The sequence below is a fragment of the Poromitra crassiceps genome (assembly GCF_964638095.1).
Source record: "Poromitra crassiceps genome assembly, chromosome: 2".
In the NCBI taxonomy this organism is placed as follows: domain Eukaryota; kingdom Metazoa; phylum Chordata; class Actinopteri; order Beryciformes; family Melamphaidae; genus Poromitra; species Poromitra crassiceps.
The window spans coordinates 71,742,737-71,758,476 of record NC_139624.1 but is presented as its reverse complement, the minus strand read 5'-3'; the positions used below and the strand labels follow the sequence as shown (position 1 = coordinate 71,758,476).

The window sequence follows — 15,740 nt, the reverse complement described above, 5'->3', positions numbered from 1 at the left end:
AAAACAACGTAGCGTTAGCTAAAAGTAATAAGTGCGACAACTTGAATCTCCCACAAACGTTAGGCTTTGTTTTTCTGACATGGGAGCAAGCAAGCAACGCAGCAGCGTCCCTCCTTTTATGCACTGGACCTGGCTGCCTGCAACTGCAGTCAAGCCAGCCCTCACCTCGGAAAGCACGGTCATTCTAGCCCCCACTTAACAATTCAAGCCGTTTTTGCAACACTTGAGGAAACCGTGAGTTTGCTCGTTGATATAAGCGATTGCCCGAACGATTCATTAATTAATAAACTAGCGAACGTGAAGTGAGCCACGAAGAGCCACACCCGCCCACTACGGACATATGCGGATCATATCGTTCCACTGTTTAACATGACCAGCGCTTGCGTGGAAGCGGATCTTATACCGGTGGTCGAGGTAGATAAGATACCGAGTCGCGGGAGTGCGCGTAGGCCGGCTAATTGTTGTTTAACATGCAGGCCAACCGGCTAGGTGCAGGTTATAATACGGATTCCACTGCATGTTAAGAAGTGGCTCTAGTGTCCTCTAGAGCAGTGGTTCTCAACTGGTGTAGCCTCAGGACCCACTATTTTCCTTGTCATGAAGTCGCGACCCAAATTTCAGATTTTTTTTTAAACCACTCAAATTTATTGCACAAAAAATAGCACATTAATTTAATACACAATGCCTTCATGCACTGTTATAAACCTCAAATGAACAAAAAAGTGCATCAGAAGTGCAACTAGGGCAAAAAACCAATTTAAATAAGGCAGACTTGAATTACATGCCTATATGTTTTTAAACAAGTTAATAATAATAATAATAATAATAAAGGTAATAATAATAATAATAATAATAATAATAATAATAATAATAATAATAATAATAAAACAAGTTAACCTGGTCATGCTAATCCAGTTTCAATAGTCTGAATTTAACTAATATGAAATAAAAAGGCAGACTTTTCTTGAATCACAGGCAGGCTATATGCGTTTTAGTTAAACTGGTCATAACTTTTTATTAAACTGGAGCCATGCTAATCCAGTTTCAATCATCTGAATTGAACTAAAATTAAATATGAAATGAAAAGGCAGACTTCTCTTGAATTACAGCCAGAGCATATGCTTCAGCTTAAGTAAAACTGGTCAGGCTAAATATGGAAAAAAAAAAAAAAATTGGCCAATGTCCGCGACCCAATCAAAACGGCCCCGCGACCCACCTTTGGGTCGCGACCCACCAGTTGAGAAACGCTGCTCTAGAGAGAGAGTGGCGTCAGTGGAGGACCAAAATGACCAAAACTCTTCTTACATGGCTCTGGGTTCACATATCCCTTTTTTCCCCCACGGCGCAGCCGAGCGCATCACATGCCAAATTCAGCTCCTGCAGTAATTCAGAGGTGTGGCTTCATCCGATGGCCTCTAGTTTCCTGGCTGGGCGGTGTTTGGACCTTCGGGTCAATCATGCTGCTTAACACTTTGAGTGCCACGGCCCTTGGGCAAAAGGTTGCTTGCTGTGCCACATAGGCCGCAATGCATTTTAAAACAGTCATATAATTTCTTTAATAATTACTATGTAAACACTGAACACGCACAAATAACGATGAGACTCTCTTCTATCACCTGCAAAAAAAAGTTTATTGATCCCATTTTCCGTTCTTTAGTTATGAGCCGGAGAAGATAGCTTGATTGAACCAAAAACAGCCCTTGTTTTCTACGAGCTGAGATAATTTTGTGAAATTAAACATTTCAAGCACATCACTGACTCTGAAGCTAATTTTCTGATGTCTGGGTCTGTCTGGGTGAAGTGTATGCTGCTCTGCGTGCTCTGCGTGCCCCCCCCCCCCCCCCCCCCCCCCCCTCAACTGCACACGCCTCCTCCTGGGTGTGTCTTATGTGTCTGGTGGCTCTCTGCTGCTGCACACACAGTGAATGGTGCGCGACATCCAGCTTTTTGGTTCCGCGTGTGTTTGTCACGGGCCACAATGCTTCCAGTTGAGAATAATAAGACTGATTATGCGAATGTGCTGTCGCAGGTTGCTGTTGCTATCGGACACGGAGGTGCTCAGTTGTGACAGCGGATGCAGCTGCTGCGGGCACAGGCACTGGCGTTTGGCTTCATGCATGTCGATGCATACGGACGGATGCAATGCGATTTCCTTTTTCCCCAGCGACTTCTTCTGTGTGTTTGGCTACACTTTCTCTTATCAGGAGAGTGCTGTCGCCACCTAATGGGGTTTGTAAAATAGGTTATAGACCTCCAATAGCTACAATATTGTAAGAGGCGATGTAAGAAGCTTAGATCGACACCCCCCCGTCAAAAAAACAATTTGGAGTTACTGACGCCATTTGGCGTCGCTGGCAGCCTACGGTAAATTTCTAATGACGCCATATGGCGTCGCTGGCACTCAATGTGTTAAAGTCGAGCTGAACCCAAAAATGACTTTTATTTTATTTTAGGTCAAATACCTGGGTATACAGTGCACCTTTTTAATGATGTATGCCAAAAAAATCACAAAAATCGAATTTCTTTAGTTTTCACACTTTTTCACATCAAAAGTTCATTGTTCAAGATTTCATTGATAACAGTAATCTACAGTTTGCTGACGTCACCTAGTACTATCAAATTTCTACCCCATTTCAACCAATCATATCACGACATGGCAGCTGTCAATCAAATCTTCATTTCAGGATCATTTTCTCTTCCAAAAGAAACAGAAAATGGCACCTAGTGCCTGTCATCTGGCAGAATTCCTATCCCATAAACTAACTACTACCTTGGCCAATTGTATGAAACATGAACAAAAAACAAAAACACGCCATGATTGGCCAATGCCAAAGCCAGTCCCCAGAATTGTCAAATCAAATCGACGACACCCGGAATTGTGCGGCTTGTGGTCCGCCTCTCAACCCTGTCATCTCAGACAAGATTTGTTTGAGTCTCCGACGCTCGCACTATTGCATTCGCCTCCGGTTCACTTCGACTTTAAACACGGTAAACTACTCCACTCAACCGGGACGGCGAGCGACTTGAAACAAACGCACATTCAAACGAGCAGCACAGACAGTTTACTGAGTCACGGGGCAGACAGCTTGTGGTGTGAAAACTTTGATAAAGAAGCACAGCAAGGGGACCACAATGGAAATAAGCCTCTGGGGTTTATTGTGATGTAGAGACAGTCCGCATGTCTGGGAACGCCCACAAAATGTTAAACGGCTGGCGCGCGAGTGGGGTAAAACCGCCCATATATCTCATGGGCTGACTCACCAAAAGACGGTGCTGCGGCTCTAAACTACAGGTTTGGGGGTTCTAGAGCAGAACACAAGACGTCTGCTCAGATGTGCGTTTACTGCGGTGGTTAAATCCCCGATCGTGTCTGCCTGGGCTGGGCTATCAGCTAAATTCTAACTTTGCTGAATGGATAGAACGGGGGTTTTTACCCCACCCTGACCACGCCCCCAGCCAGGCTGAGCCAGCTAAACCAGCGTCTATGACGAGACGTGGCCTCAACCTATCCTGATTTTTCTATTTTATATGCAGAACTGCTGTACTTTTCAAACGAATTACCAAAAAAAATCAATCAGATTATACATTCCTTCCTATTTTTAACCCACAGTGACACTGTGTTCAAGTGAATTAAACTTGTTCTATGAAGTCGCTCCGTTATGAGTGAAGCTATGCTGTGTTTCTGCCTCTCCAGTCTCCACCATGTTGACCTTTTCTGACCATGGGAAGCAATGTTAAGGTGTTGAATCCCAAAGCATTCGGCAATCAATTGGTACGACTGATGCCGGTTTTCTCTGCTAGCTTGTCTAATCCAGAGAGGTCTGATGATCACAGTGTAGCCCCCCTCCCTCCACTACGAGCAGAGACTGTACGTTATATTGATATGGGAAATAATTGGCATGTGACCTCAGTTATTCTCCTCCTAACATTAAACTCAGTCATCTATTATCACACCTATCAGTATGCTATTCCAGCCTTTTAGGATGTTATTATCATCTACTCAATCTATCTCCATTCTTCCCTTCTCAACACAATGCATGACAACACACCAAGAAAGAGGCACAAAAATAAGCGAAGGCAGATGGAAGGACAGACGCACGCTTCTCCATAATCGAGGTCCGATACAATCTGTGCACCCCGAGTCTATCAGTCTCCATGACTAATAATAAGATTCGGGAACAGACGGACGATATTTCGGGGTTTCTGGTGTAGAGTGGACGTTGGTGCCAAGACTTCCGTTTCCGTCATTGTTTACAGTCTGAAAGCGTCTCTGTTTATAGAGACTAGAAACCAGAGCGCTCCTCTCTAGCCTACCGTGCCTCGTCCTCGTCCTCATCACTCATCTGTATCGTCCGGCTCACACACACAGCTCCTCACCCTCCTTCCCATCCTCCTCCTCATCGCTCATTTCTACCGTCCCTCGTCGGTTTCCCCCTCGAGGTCTCGCCCCGCTTTGCGGGCTCGGCGACGCAGCACGGCTGCTGCGCAGCCTCGCCTGCTTGCTCATCTTTGAGCGATTGTGCACCGCGCGACTCCCTCTCTAATTATAGTGTGGTGAGATATTAGCCGAAATCAGTAGTATGTTTGATTTTACCATTAAGAGAAAGCACTGAATGAGTATTGTGGTATCCGTTTAAAATTTTTGATACCTGTTGCGAATGAGTATTGTATCGTTTCAATTTTTTGGTGTATCGTGACAACCGTCGATGCCAGTTTATGTTACACAGTGTAGTTCAACACAGACATGCAGTTAATTATGGAGACAAAAGGATATTGATATCTAGAGTTCCATTTTACTGGTGCCATATCAGGGGAAGAGTGAGACAGCATGCCCATGATATCGTAACAGGACAACAACAATAACTCATTCAATTCAATTGGTTCACATACAAGCAACAGATTTAATGACACGCAATAATAGCCATATGGGCATGTGATTGTTATTATAAATACATGATATGTATGCGGATCTACAAACTGTGTGTGTGTGTGTGAGAAGACACACAGTTGATTATTCTTTGAGCAGGTGTGAGGAGGAGACACATTAGCTTAGCACAGTAGCTCTTGCAGCTTTACAGCCACCAGAATCCCCCCTTGAGGGCTCTGGGTGATTTGATGGCCTAATTGACACCATCTTGTGTGTAATGGCTGACCTGGGGCTGTATTCTTTCAATTAGGCGCTCATCCCCCCCTTATCTGCCAGACACATGCTTTTATCCCGCTCCCTATCAGCTATACTGCTGTCAAGATGGAATCAGCAGGGGTGCTGATGGATGTACCCTGCACAACATTGAGTAAATAATCACTCCTCTTTACACTTGATGTAGATGCACCACATATCACACACATTGATAAGAGCAGCGCTGAAATTGCAGTGTTTTTCTATACAAGCTAGCAGCTCTAATGAGCTGCTCTTATTAAAGCTGTCCGAATGAAGCCTGGTCTGCACTCCAGTGCTCTTGTTTTAGGTTGGCTTTGAGGCTGGGCTGCTCTACTGTTAGCCGCTCTTAGCACAGCACAAGCATTTAGAAAGAGGATGACCTAACAACCAGGTAGGGCAATATGAAATATACAGTATATATATATATTTTTCAAATTCAGTTTTTAATTAAATTTTAATTTAGGGGTTAGGATCGATCTCTTCTGTTTTCTTGGTGACTCGGCTCTCTCAGACAGCCTCTTTGAGATGTTTCTCAAATTGAAAACAGAGTTGTGAGGTGCAGTGAGGGTTCCACGCAAGACCGACCCCCCCCCCCTCCCTCTCAAAACACCCCAATCCAAAATGGAATCATTTCTCAGTCTAGGCCTATTTTACAATTATGAAATAATTTAAGTTACCACAGTTATTGGGTCTACTTTTGATTTGTATAATTTGGCCTATTTCTGATCAATTTCAGCCAAATTATGGAAAATTCTGCAAGATTCCATGTTTTACAGTTGATTCCATTTTTATTATCAAATTTAAATGTTTTCCCATTTTGCAGAAATCATATGGCCCCTACAACCAGGGAAAGCAAAACGGTTGTTTGCATTTTGCTGCTGTACTGCACAGACCAGCAGATATACAGCTTCAGTTGGCTTGACTGGGACACATTCGATCTAATAGGACATGTCAGACCTGTGGAAGTCTGTGTAACCCACGGCTACACCGCCCTCTGCATCTTCAACTAATTCCTTTTTTACATCAAAAGTCCCGCTGAGTACATGTGTTTTTGTTACCCAGGAAAGCAGCAGGGGGTAGCAGCAGTAGCATCGCCTTTTAAACTTTTATATCGCGCTCTCAACTAGGGCTGTCAAAATTGCCCCAAAATATATTCGAATATTCCCTCTAAACAAAACATGAACATTTGAATACTAAAAATACTAAGATACTTTTTTATTTTATTTTATTTTTTTGCGTGCGTGGCAAGGCAAACCAATACAACCAGAGAGCTTATATAACTACTTGGTCTATTTATTTTAACATAACTTATTTTATTTCAACATATAACATTTTTTTTTTCATATTTATACAGTCAGTAGTAGCCTACACTTTTGTAATGTTTTTAACACATTGAGTGCCAGCTGTTTTTTCAATCCTGTAGGTAAGTTGTGCCAGGTTTTTTTTTGAGGATTCTGGCTCATTTTACAAGAGCCGAGGATTATTTTCTGTTAAGACTTCGTGAACACCAATCATCTAAAAATAACTAATAGAATGTGTGCTTTCTCTGTCTAAAAGAGTTAGTTTGCAGAGTTAGTAGTTATGTAGATATTAGCCGTTGAGTACAGCATGGTTTTAGCGTCTGAGACAGCAAGCTGAGATAATCGCAGTTTTGTGAAATTCAATCAAACAGCAGAACAGTCACCTGCCTGTGATTGTGGGTGCCCTTGGGCGAGTCTGTATACTGTATTGTGTGTGTGTGTGTGTGTGTGTGTGTGTTCGCGCGTTGCTCCGCGGCTCTGGGGGGAGGGGATCTCTGTCCGTTCTTTGCCCCCGCGGCGTGTCTGTCTCCCGCTCTGTGTGCTCTCTCTCTCTCTCTCTCTCTCTCCTCTCTCTCTCTCTCTCTCGGGACTGGGGGGAGGGGGAGAGAGAGGGAGAGAGTGTGTGTGTGTCTCCGGGCTCCTCCCTCCGTCTGTGCTGCGGGGGGAGGATTCTCCGCGGCCGTCTGGACTGTAAAACTGTTTCTTGAGGTTTGAGTAAGCTTTTGCGATTCTGGTCTTATTTATGCGTGGGGGTGCTTGAGTCTGTGTGTGTGCGCGCGCGCGCGCGTGTGTGTGTGTGTGTGTGTGTGTGTGTGTGTGTGTGGGATCGAGGGAGTTTTCGCCCAGCTGCTTCCTTGAAAATTACACTGGCTTTCTCCAGCGCGCTGGCTGGCTGCTCTGGCTGTGGCTGGCTGTGGCTTTCTCTGTCTTGGGAGAGAACTGTCGCCACTTAGTGGTCGGTAAAATAGATTATACACATTCTCTTTCTCCCAATATTGATATAGAAGACGTAAAAGGGGTTGATTGATGTCCCACCGTCAAAAAAAAAAAAAGTTTATGTAAGACGAGATTCAAGATTCAAGATTCAAGATTATTTTATTTATCCCAAGGGAAATTTGTCTTGGACATACATACGGCTGCTACATACAAAACAGTGCATACCACAAGACAGTGCAAACATACAATTAAAGTGCAAGTGCATCATAGTTACAGTAGATGCTTATTATGACCCGAGATAGCTCGTCTATGGCACTCAACCGTTGGATTATGTAAGACGAGATATCTCGGCTATGGCACTCAACGTGTTAAGTAACCAGGCAAACAATGTATGTTTTTATGTTGCCCTCTTGGCCAGGTTTTTTACCTGGTTAAACGTTATATAAAATAATAATAATACATTTAAATATTAATTTTCATACCTGAATATTCTTTCAATTTTTATATTCAAATATAGATTTGAATATAGAATATTCTTTGACAGCCCTACTCTCACCCCGTGTCTCTTCCCCCTCCCTTTTCCCTTCTTCTTTCACAGCTAAGCAAAAACAAAATGGAAACTTCCGGATAAAAATTTCAAACTAATGTCATTTAAACAAGTACATAGCCTGACTGATGCACGTTGGAGGAGAAAAAGGTGTTTCAACAAACGAAGCAGCAAACATTGTATCAAAATACTCGTTTTGATTTTAAGATTACATAATAGCGAAACTGTGCTTTAAGTAATGCTTTAAAGCATTACTCAAGATGTGATCGTTACAACGAGGGCTTTATTTTGAAAGAGCTAAAGCGGACAACCTACTTACATTCTGGCTGACTTGACGCAGCGCCTGGGGCTGGCTTGGCTGTGTCGGGTGCACTGCACTCGTGCATGACAAGATACACTTTTTTCTCTCGCCATATGTAAAGTAATTAACTCTTAGGAAAGTTGAATTTTAGCCTGTGGGAATGGGAATCACTGAATCTCTACTGACTCACGGTGGAAAAGGGGCGGGCAACTCAGGAGGAGGTCGGAAAATCACGTGTTGGACCACCGCCAAGATTTATATCGCCGTGGCGTGCAAAGCCGTGGTGTAAAAACCCAGCTAACTTGCAGGGTCGCTCTATCAGCTAAACGGCCCGGCTTTGAAACTTTTAGACTGAAGAAAATAGTAGGGTCATCTGTGTCACTTCCGTGACCGTGGAGAGCGAAGGTCCGTTTCTCAATGGATTTGTCATCTAGGAGGGTTAATAAACAAATTTAGCCGGGGTGTATTTTTAAAAAAGGCGGGGAAAATATTTGAGAGACCAAAATCCAAAATGTCTGCCGTGGAAATGAACTTTTTAATGGTTTGACCTACAATGATGCACAATACATGGTTTCAGAGCTTATTCTGGTCAAGGAATACATATTTGGTGTTTATATAATGATTTGACTTATTTTTGACCTTCAAATCCAAGATGGCTGCCAATTTTGAGCTCTAAAAGGCAGTTTTTTCAAAATCGTCATAGAGCCTTCATATTAGGCTTGAATGACAGGTCTTCTCATGATGAGTTGAATAATATACAGTATAAGTACACAGAAGTAATCTCTGAGGTCATTAAAGTCAATGTTTGTGTGTAAACAACAGTTGCTGATTTGCGGTTTCCCATTAAATAGGGTAGGCTACTGAGAATATGGTGTCCAGTTCATCCCATCACATTTTCATAATGAACCAAAAACAATTTTGCACTATAGCCTAACATAAAATAATATTCTGTATGCAAAGCTAGCAAGGTTAGTTGCTTGAGCTGAATTTAAAGGTCAACTCAAAACAAACAATGAAATTAACTTTGAAATTAAAACTGAATCCTAGGCTACTAAATTTCATCAGCACACAGTAAAGGAAACTTGTCTTTGAACTCAGCTGACTGTCTAGTCCTAATCCCTGTTGTGCAATGTCCCTTTTCAGTGAAGTTTTAGTTTTTGTTAAGAGTATGGACTTTTAATCTTGACCTTGTTGGTAGGCAACGGCCCTTTTTCAGTCAAGCATTTTCAGATTAGCTCAGTCAGTCTGTGAAGCAGTCAGTGTCAGCACTTGCGCGAGCTCGCTTTTTCTCTAACTAATGTTAACATTACACACTTTAAGACACTTTGTTTGAGGATATAAAAGGAGGTACGGTGGTGTAGTGGTAAGCACTATCGCCTCACAGCTCGAAGGTCGTGGGTTCGATTCCCACCTGGGACGATGTGAACGCTGAAGGAATGCGTGCCCGTCCGCATGTCCTCGAGTGCCCACCGCCCGGGTGGGGTCGTCAAAAGGGCCTTTCTGTGTGGAGTTTGCATGTTCTCCCCGTGCCTCCCGGGGGTTTCCTTCATATAGGAACCCCCTTCACCAAAAACATGCAATATCCTGGTTGCTAATGTGGTTCCTCCTCTGGTCGTTAAGGGCGCCTGTTCAGAGGGAGGGGAACTGGTTGGAATAGTGTGAACCTCCCACGTGCTATGTCCTACCGGTGAAGCTTCCTCTGTCAGGTGAAAAGAAGCGGCTGGCTAACTGCCCATGTCTCGGAGGAAGCATGGAGCCAGTTTCGGCTCTCCCCAGATCGGCAGAGGGTGGAGTAGCAACCAGGATAAAGAAATTACGTTAGCACTAATGGGGGATAAAAATGGGATAAAAAATCGGGGGGGGGGGGGGGGGAATATATAAAAAAAAACTTTGTTTGAGGATATCAACGTTATTCACTAGTCTAAAGATAGTTCTACCATCAAGAACATATAAAACAAAAGCAAAAACAATTTTTATTTGCAGAAGTCATCATTGATATTTGGTGTTAGCTAACGTTAGGTAACGTTATTATTTTTAGCTAAAGTTAATGTTATCTGTCTCCACACTTCTGTCAACTGACATATGCATTTGCTTTTGAAAATAAACAGCGTATAACAGCAATATAATATAACAGTAATATAATAGCGAGTTGCTTTCCCTCCCAATGAAAGACAAAGCACACAATGTCCTATGAATGTGTCCTAAAATGTGACAAGCCTTGCAAGCCCACCGATGCAATAAATCAAGGCAAATGGGACAGCTTACAATTAAAAGCCCAAGACTGGTCAGGACTTGATAAATTTGATGATGTTTACACCACCACCTCCTGGGAAGATGGGGCAACCAATCGGTACATGCATTCGTCATGTTATATTTCTATTTAATCTTCAGTTATGCTTAAGCAAGCCAGGCTGTTTATTTTCAAAAGCAAATGCATAATGTCAGTTGACAGAAGTGTGGAGACAGATAACATTAACTTTAGCTAAAAATAATAACGTTACCTAACGTTAGCTAACACCAAATATCAATGATGACTTCTGCAAATAAAAATTGTTTTTGCTTTTGTTTTATATGTTCTTGATGGTAGAACTATCTTTAGACTAGTGAATAACGTTGATATCCTCAAACAAAGTGTCTTAAAGTGTGTAATGTTAACATTAGTTAGAGAAAAAGCGAGCTCGCGCAAGTGCTGACACTGACTGCTTCACAGACTGACTGAGCTAATCTGAAAATGCTTGACTGAAAAAGGGCCGTTGCCTACCAACAAGGTCAAGATTAAAAGTCCATACTCTTAACAAAAACTAAAACTTCACTGAAAAGGGACATTGCACAACAGGGATTAGGACTAGACAGTCAGCTGAGTTCAAAGACAAGTTTCCTTTACTGTGTGCTGATGAAATTTAGTAGCCTAGGATTCCGTTTTAATTTCAAAGTTAATTTCATTGTTTGTTTTGAGTTGACCTTTAAATTCAGCTCAAGCAACTAACCTTGCTAGCTTTGCATACAGAATACTATTTTATGTTAGGCTATAGTGCAAAATTGTTTTTGGTTCATTATGAAAATGTGATGGGATGAACTGGACACCATATTCTCAGTAGCCTACCCTATTTAATGGGAAACCGCAAATCAGCAACTGTTGTTTACACACAAACATTGACTTTATTGACCTCAGAGATTACTTCTGTGTACTTATGTATATTATTCAACTCATCATGAGAAGACCTGTCATTCAAGCCTAATATGAAGGCTCTATGACGATTTTGAAAAAACTGCCTCAAAATTGGCAGCCATCTTGGATTTGAAGGTAAAAAATAGGTCAAATCATTATATAAACACCAAATATGTATTCCTTGACCAGAATAAGCTCTGAAACCATGTATTGTGCATCATTGTAGGTCAAAGCATTAAAAAGTTCATTTCCACAGCAGCCATTTTGGATTTTGGTCTCTCAAATATTTTCCCCGCCTTTTTTAAAAATACACCCCGGCTAAATTTGTTTATTAACCCTCCTAGATGACAAATCCATTGAGAAACGGACCTTCGCTCTCGACGGTCACGGAAGTGCCACAGATGACCCTACTAAAAATGCCACTAGTTTGTCAGTATTAGTGGGATTTTTGGGGCTAGTCTAAAAGGTGCTTAAGACATTGGCTATCTACAAAGTGATGTCACTGGTCACAAAGCAACTTTGGCTTATCATGGTTACGTGTGTGATGGTCTTGTCTCCCAATAATGTCCTCAGGAAACTGTGACAATGACGCATAGTACATGGAGGGGGGGTGGGGGGGACGTTGATATGGATCTGACATGTCAGCGTAGGCCTACTGTACTATAGTGTTAGGCTAGCTGCTGCTCAACAGCCAGTTCCAATGGGGATGGCAGTTGCTCAAACCTATCTCCCCCTACTACTACTTCTGCTCCCATTTGTTTATATACACTAACTCACTGTCAGGGAAATTGATTACTAATCAATGTGGACCGATTAATAAGTCAACATTCTCCTCCTCTCTCTCTCTCAGGCCCTTGATGGCTTCTTCTTTGTGGTGAACATGGAGGGGAACATCGTGTTCGTGTCGGAGAACGTGACGCAGTACCTGCGCTACAACCAGGAGGAGCTGATGAACACCAGCGTGTACAGCGTGCTGCATGTGGGAGATCACGCAGAGTTCATCAAGAACCTGCTGCCTAAGTCCCTCGGTTAGTTATATTAGCTCCCTGCTCCTTTTCTCTTTCACTCAGTCTTTTTCTGCCTCTCCATATCTGTGTCTCCCTCTCACTCTGTGTCTCTCTCTCATTCTGTGTCTCCCTCTCACTCTGTGTCTCCCTCTCACTCTGTGTCTCCCTCTCACTCTGTGTCTCCCTCTCACTCTGTGTCTCCCTCTCACTCTGTGTCTCCCTCTCACTCTGTGTCTCCCTCTCACTCTCTGTCTCCCTCTCACTCTGTGTCTCCCTCTCACTCTGTGTCTCTCTCTCACTCTGTGTCTCCCTCTCACTCTGTGTCTCTCTATCACTCTGTGTCTCCCTCTCACTCTGTGTCTCCCTCTCACTCTGTGTCTCCCTCTCACTCTGTGTCTCCCTCTCACTCTGTGTCTCCCTCTCACTCTGTGTCTCCCTCTCACTCTGTGTCCCCCTCTCACTCTGTGTCCCCCTCTCACTCTGTGTCTCCCTCTCACTCTGTGTCTCCCTCTCACTCTGTGTCTCTCTCTCACTCTGTGTCTCCCTCTCACTCTGTGTCTCCCTCTCACTCTCTGTCTCCCTCTCACTCTGTGTCTCCCTCTCACTCTCTGTCTCCCTCTCACTCTCTGTCTCCCTGTCACTCTCTCTCCCTCTCACTCTGTGTCTCCCTCTCACTCTGTGTCTCCCTCTCACTCTGTGTCTCCCTCTCACTCTCTGTCTCCCTCTCACTCTGTGTCTCCCTCTCACTCTCTGTCTCCCTCTCACTCTGTGTCTCCCTCTCACTCTCTGTCTCCCTCTCACTCTCTGTCTCCCTGTCACTCTCTCTCCCTCTCACTCTGTGTCTCCCTCTCACTCTGTGTCTCCCTCTCACTCTGTGTCTCCCTCTCACTCTGTGTCTCTCTCTCACTCTGTGTCTCTCTCTCACTCTGTGTCTCCCTCTCACTCTGTGTCTCCCTCTCACTCTGTGTCTCTCTCTCACTCTGTGTCTCTCTCTCACTCTGTGTCTCCCTCTCACTCTGTGTCTCCCTCTCACTCTGTGTCTCCCTCTCACTCTGTGTCTCTCTCTCACTCTGTGTCTCCCTCTCACTCTGTGTCTCCCTCTCACTCTCTGTCTCCCTCTCACTCTGTGTATCCCTCTCACTCTGTGTGTCCCTCTCACTCTCTGTCTCCCTCTCACTCTCTGTCTCCCTCTCACTCTGTGTCTCCCTCTCACTCTCTGTCTCCCTCTCACTCTCTGTCTCCCTCTCACTCTCTCTCCCTCTCACTCTGTGTCTCCCTCTCACTCTGTGTCTCCCTCTCACTCTGTGTCTCCCTCTCACTCTGTGTCTCTCTCTCACTCTGTGTCTCTCTCTCACTCTGTGTCTCCCTCTCACTCTGTGTCTCCCTCTCACTCTGTGTCTCCCTCTCACTCTGTGTCTCTCTCTCACTCTGTGTCTCTCTCTCACTCTGTGTCTCCCTCTCACTCTGTGTCTCCCTCTCACTCTGTGTCTCCCTCTCACTCTGTGTCTCCCTCTCACTCTGTGTATCCCTCTCACTCTGTGTGTCCCTCTCACTCTCTGTCTCCCTCTCACTCTCTGTCTCCCTCTCACTCTGTGTCTCCCTCTCACTCTCTGTCTCCCTCTCACTCTCTGTCTCCCTCTCACTCTCTGTCTCCCTCTCACTCTCTGTCTCCCTCTCACTCTGTGTCTCCCTCTCACTCTGTGTCTCTCTCTCACTCTGTGTCTCACTCTCTGTCTCCCTCTCACTCTGTGTCTCCCTCTCACTCTGTGTCTCCCTCTCACTCTCTGTCTCCCTCTCACTCTCTGTCTCCCTCTCACTCTGTGTCTCCCTCTCACTCTGTGTCTCCCTCTCACTCTGTGTTTCACTCTCTGTCTCCCTCTCACTCTGTGTCTCCCTCTCACTCTCTGTCTCCCTCTCACTCTGTGTCTCCCTCTCACTCTGTCTCCCTCTCACTATGTGTCTCTCTCTCACTCTGTGTCTCCCTCTCACTCTGTGTCTCTCTCTCACTCTGTGTCTCCCTCTCACTCTGTGTCTCCCTCTCACTCTCTGTCTCCCTCTCACTCTCTGTCTCCCTCTCACTCTCTGTCTCCCTCTCACTCTGTGTCTCCCTCTCACTCTGTGTCTCCCTCTCACTCTGTGTCTCTCAATCTGTGTCTCCCTCTCACTCTGTGTCTCCCTCTCACTCTGTCTCCCTCTCACTCTGTGTCTCCCTCTCACTCTGTGTCTCCCTCTCACTCTGTCTCCCTCTCACTCTGTGTCTCCCTCTCACTCTGTGTCTCCCTCTCACTCTGTGTCTCCCTCTCACTCTGTGTCTCTCAATCTGTGTCTCCCTCTCACTCTGTGTCTCTCTCTCACTCTGTGTCTCCCTCTCACTCTCTGTCTCCCTCTCACTCTCTGTCTCCCTCTCACTCTCTGTCTCCCTCTCACTCTCTGTCTCTCTCTCACTCTGTGTCTCCCTCTCACTCTCTGTCTCCCTCTCACTCTGTGTATCCCTCTCACTCTCTGTCTCCCTCTCACTCTGTGTCTCCCTCTCACTCTGTGTCTCCCTCTCACTCTGTGTCTCCCTCTCACTCTGTGTCTCCCTCTCACTCTCTGTCTCCCTCTCACTCTCTGTCTCCCTCTCACTCTGTGTATCCCTCTCACTCTCTGTCTCCCTCTCACTCTGTGTCTCCCTCTCACTCTGTGTCTCCCTCTCACTCTCTGTCTCCCTCTCACTCTGTGTATCCCTCTCACTCTGTGTCTCCCTCTCACTCTGTGTCTCCCTCTCACTCTCTGTCTCCCTCTCACTCTGTGTCTCCCTCTCACTCTCTGTCTCCCTCTCACTCTCTGTCTCCCTCTCACTCTGTGTCTCCCTCTCACTCTGTGTCTCCCTCTCACTCTGTGTCTCCCTCTCACTCTCTGTCTCCCTCTCACTCTGTGTCTCCCTCTCACTCTGTGTCTCCCTCTCACTCTGTGTCTCCCTCTCACTCTCTGTCTCCCTCTCACTCTGTGTCTCCCTCTCACTCTGTGTCTCCCTCTCACTCTGTGTCTCCCTCTCACTCTGTGTCTCCCTCTCACTCTGTGTCTCCCTCTCACTCTCTGTTTCCCTCTCACTCTGTGTCTCCCTCTCACTCTGTGTCTCCCTCTCACTCTGTGTCTCCCTCTCAGTGTCTCCCTCTCACTCTGTGTCTCCCTCTCACTCTCTGTCTCCCTCTCACTCTGTGTCTCCCTCTCACTCTGTGTCTCCCTCTCACTCTGTGTCTCCCTCTCACTCTGTGTCTCCCTCTCACTCTGTGTCTCCCTCTCACTCTCTGTCTCCCTCTCACTCTCTGTCTCCCT

At 45.1% G+C, this 15,740-nt stretch overlaps 1 protein-coding gene across 1 annotated transcript in view; it reads left to right on the top strand.

Moving 5' to 3' along the window:
* Nucleotides 1-15,740, top strand: part of ncoa2 (nuclear receptor coactivator 2) — a 171,018-nt gene that overhangs the window by 87,043 nt on the left and 68,235 nt on the right. The window contains exon 6 of the mRNA XM_083632246.1: nucleotides 12,266-12,443. Within this exon, the coding sequence (XP_083488372.1) occupies nucleotides 12,266-12,443 (178 nt within the window). The remainder of the gene's footprint in view (nucleotides 1-12,265; nucleotides 12,444-15,740) is intronic.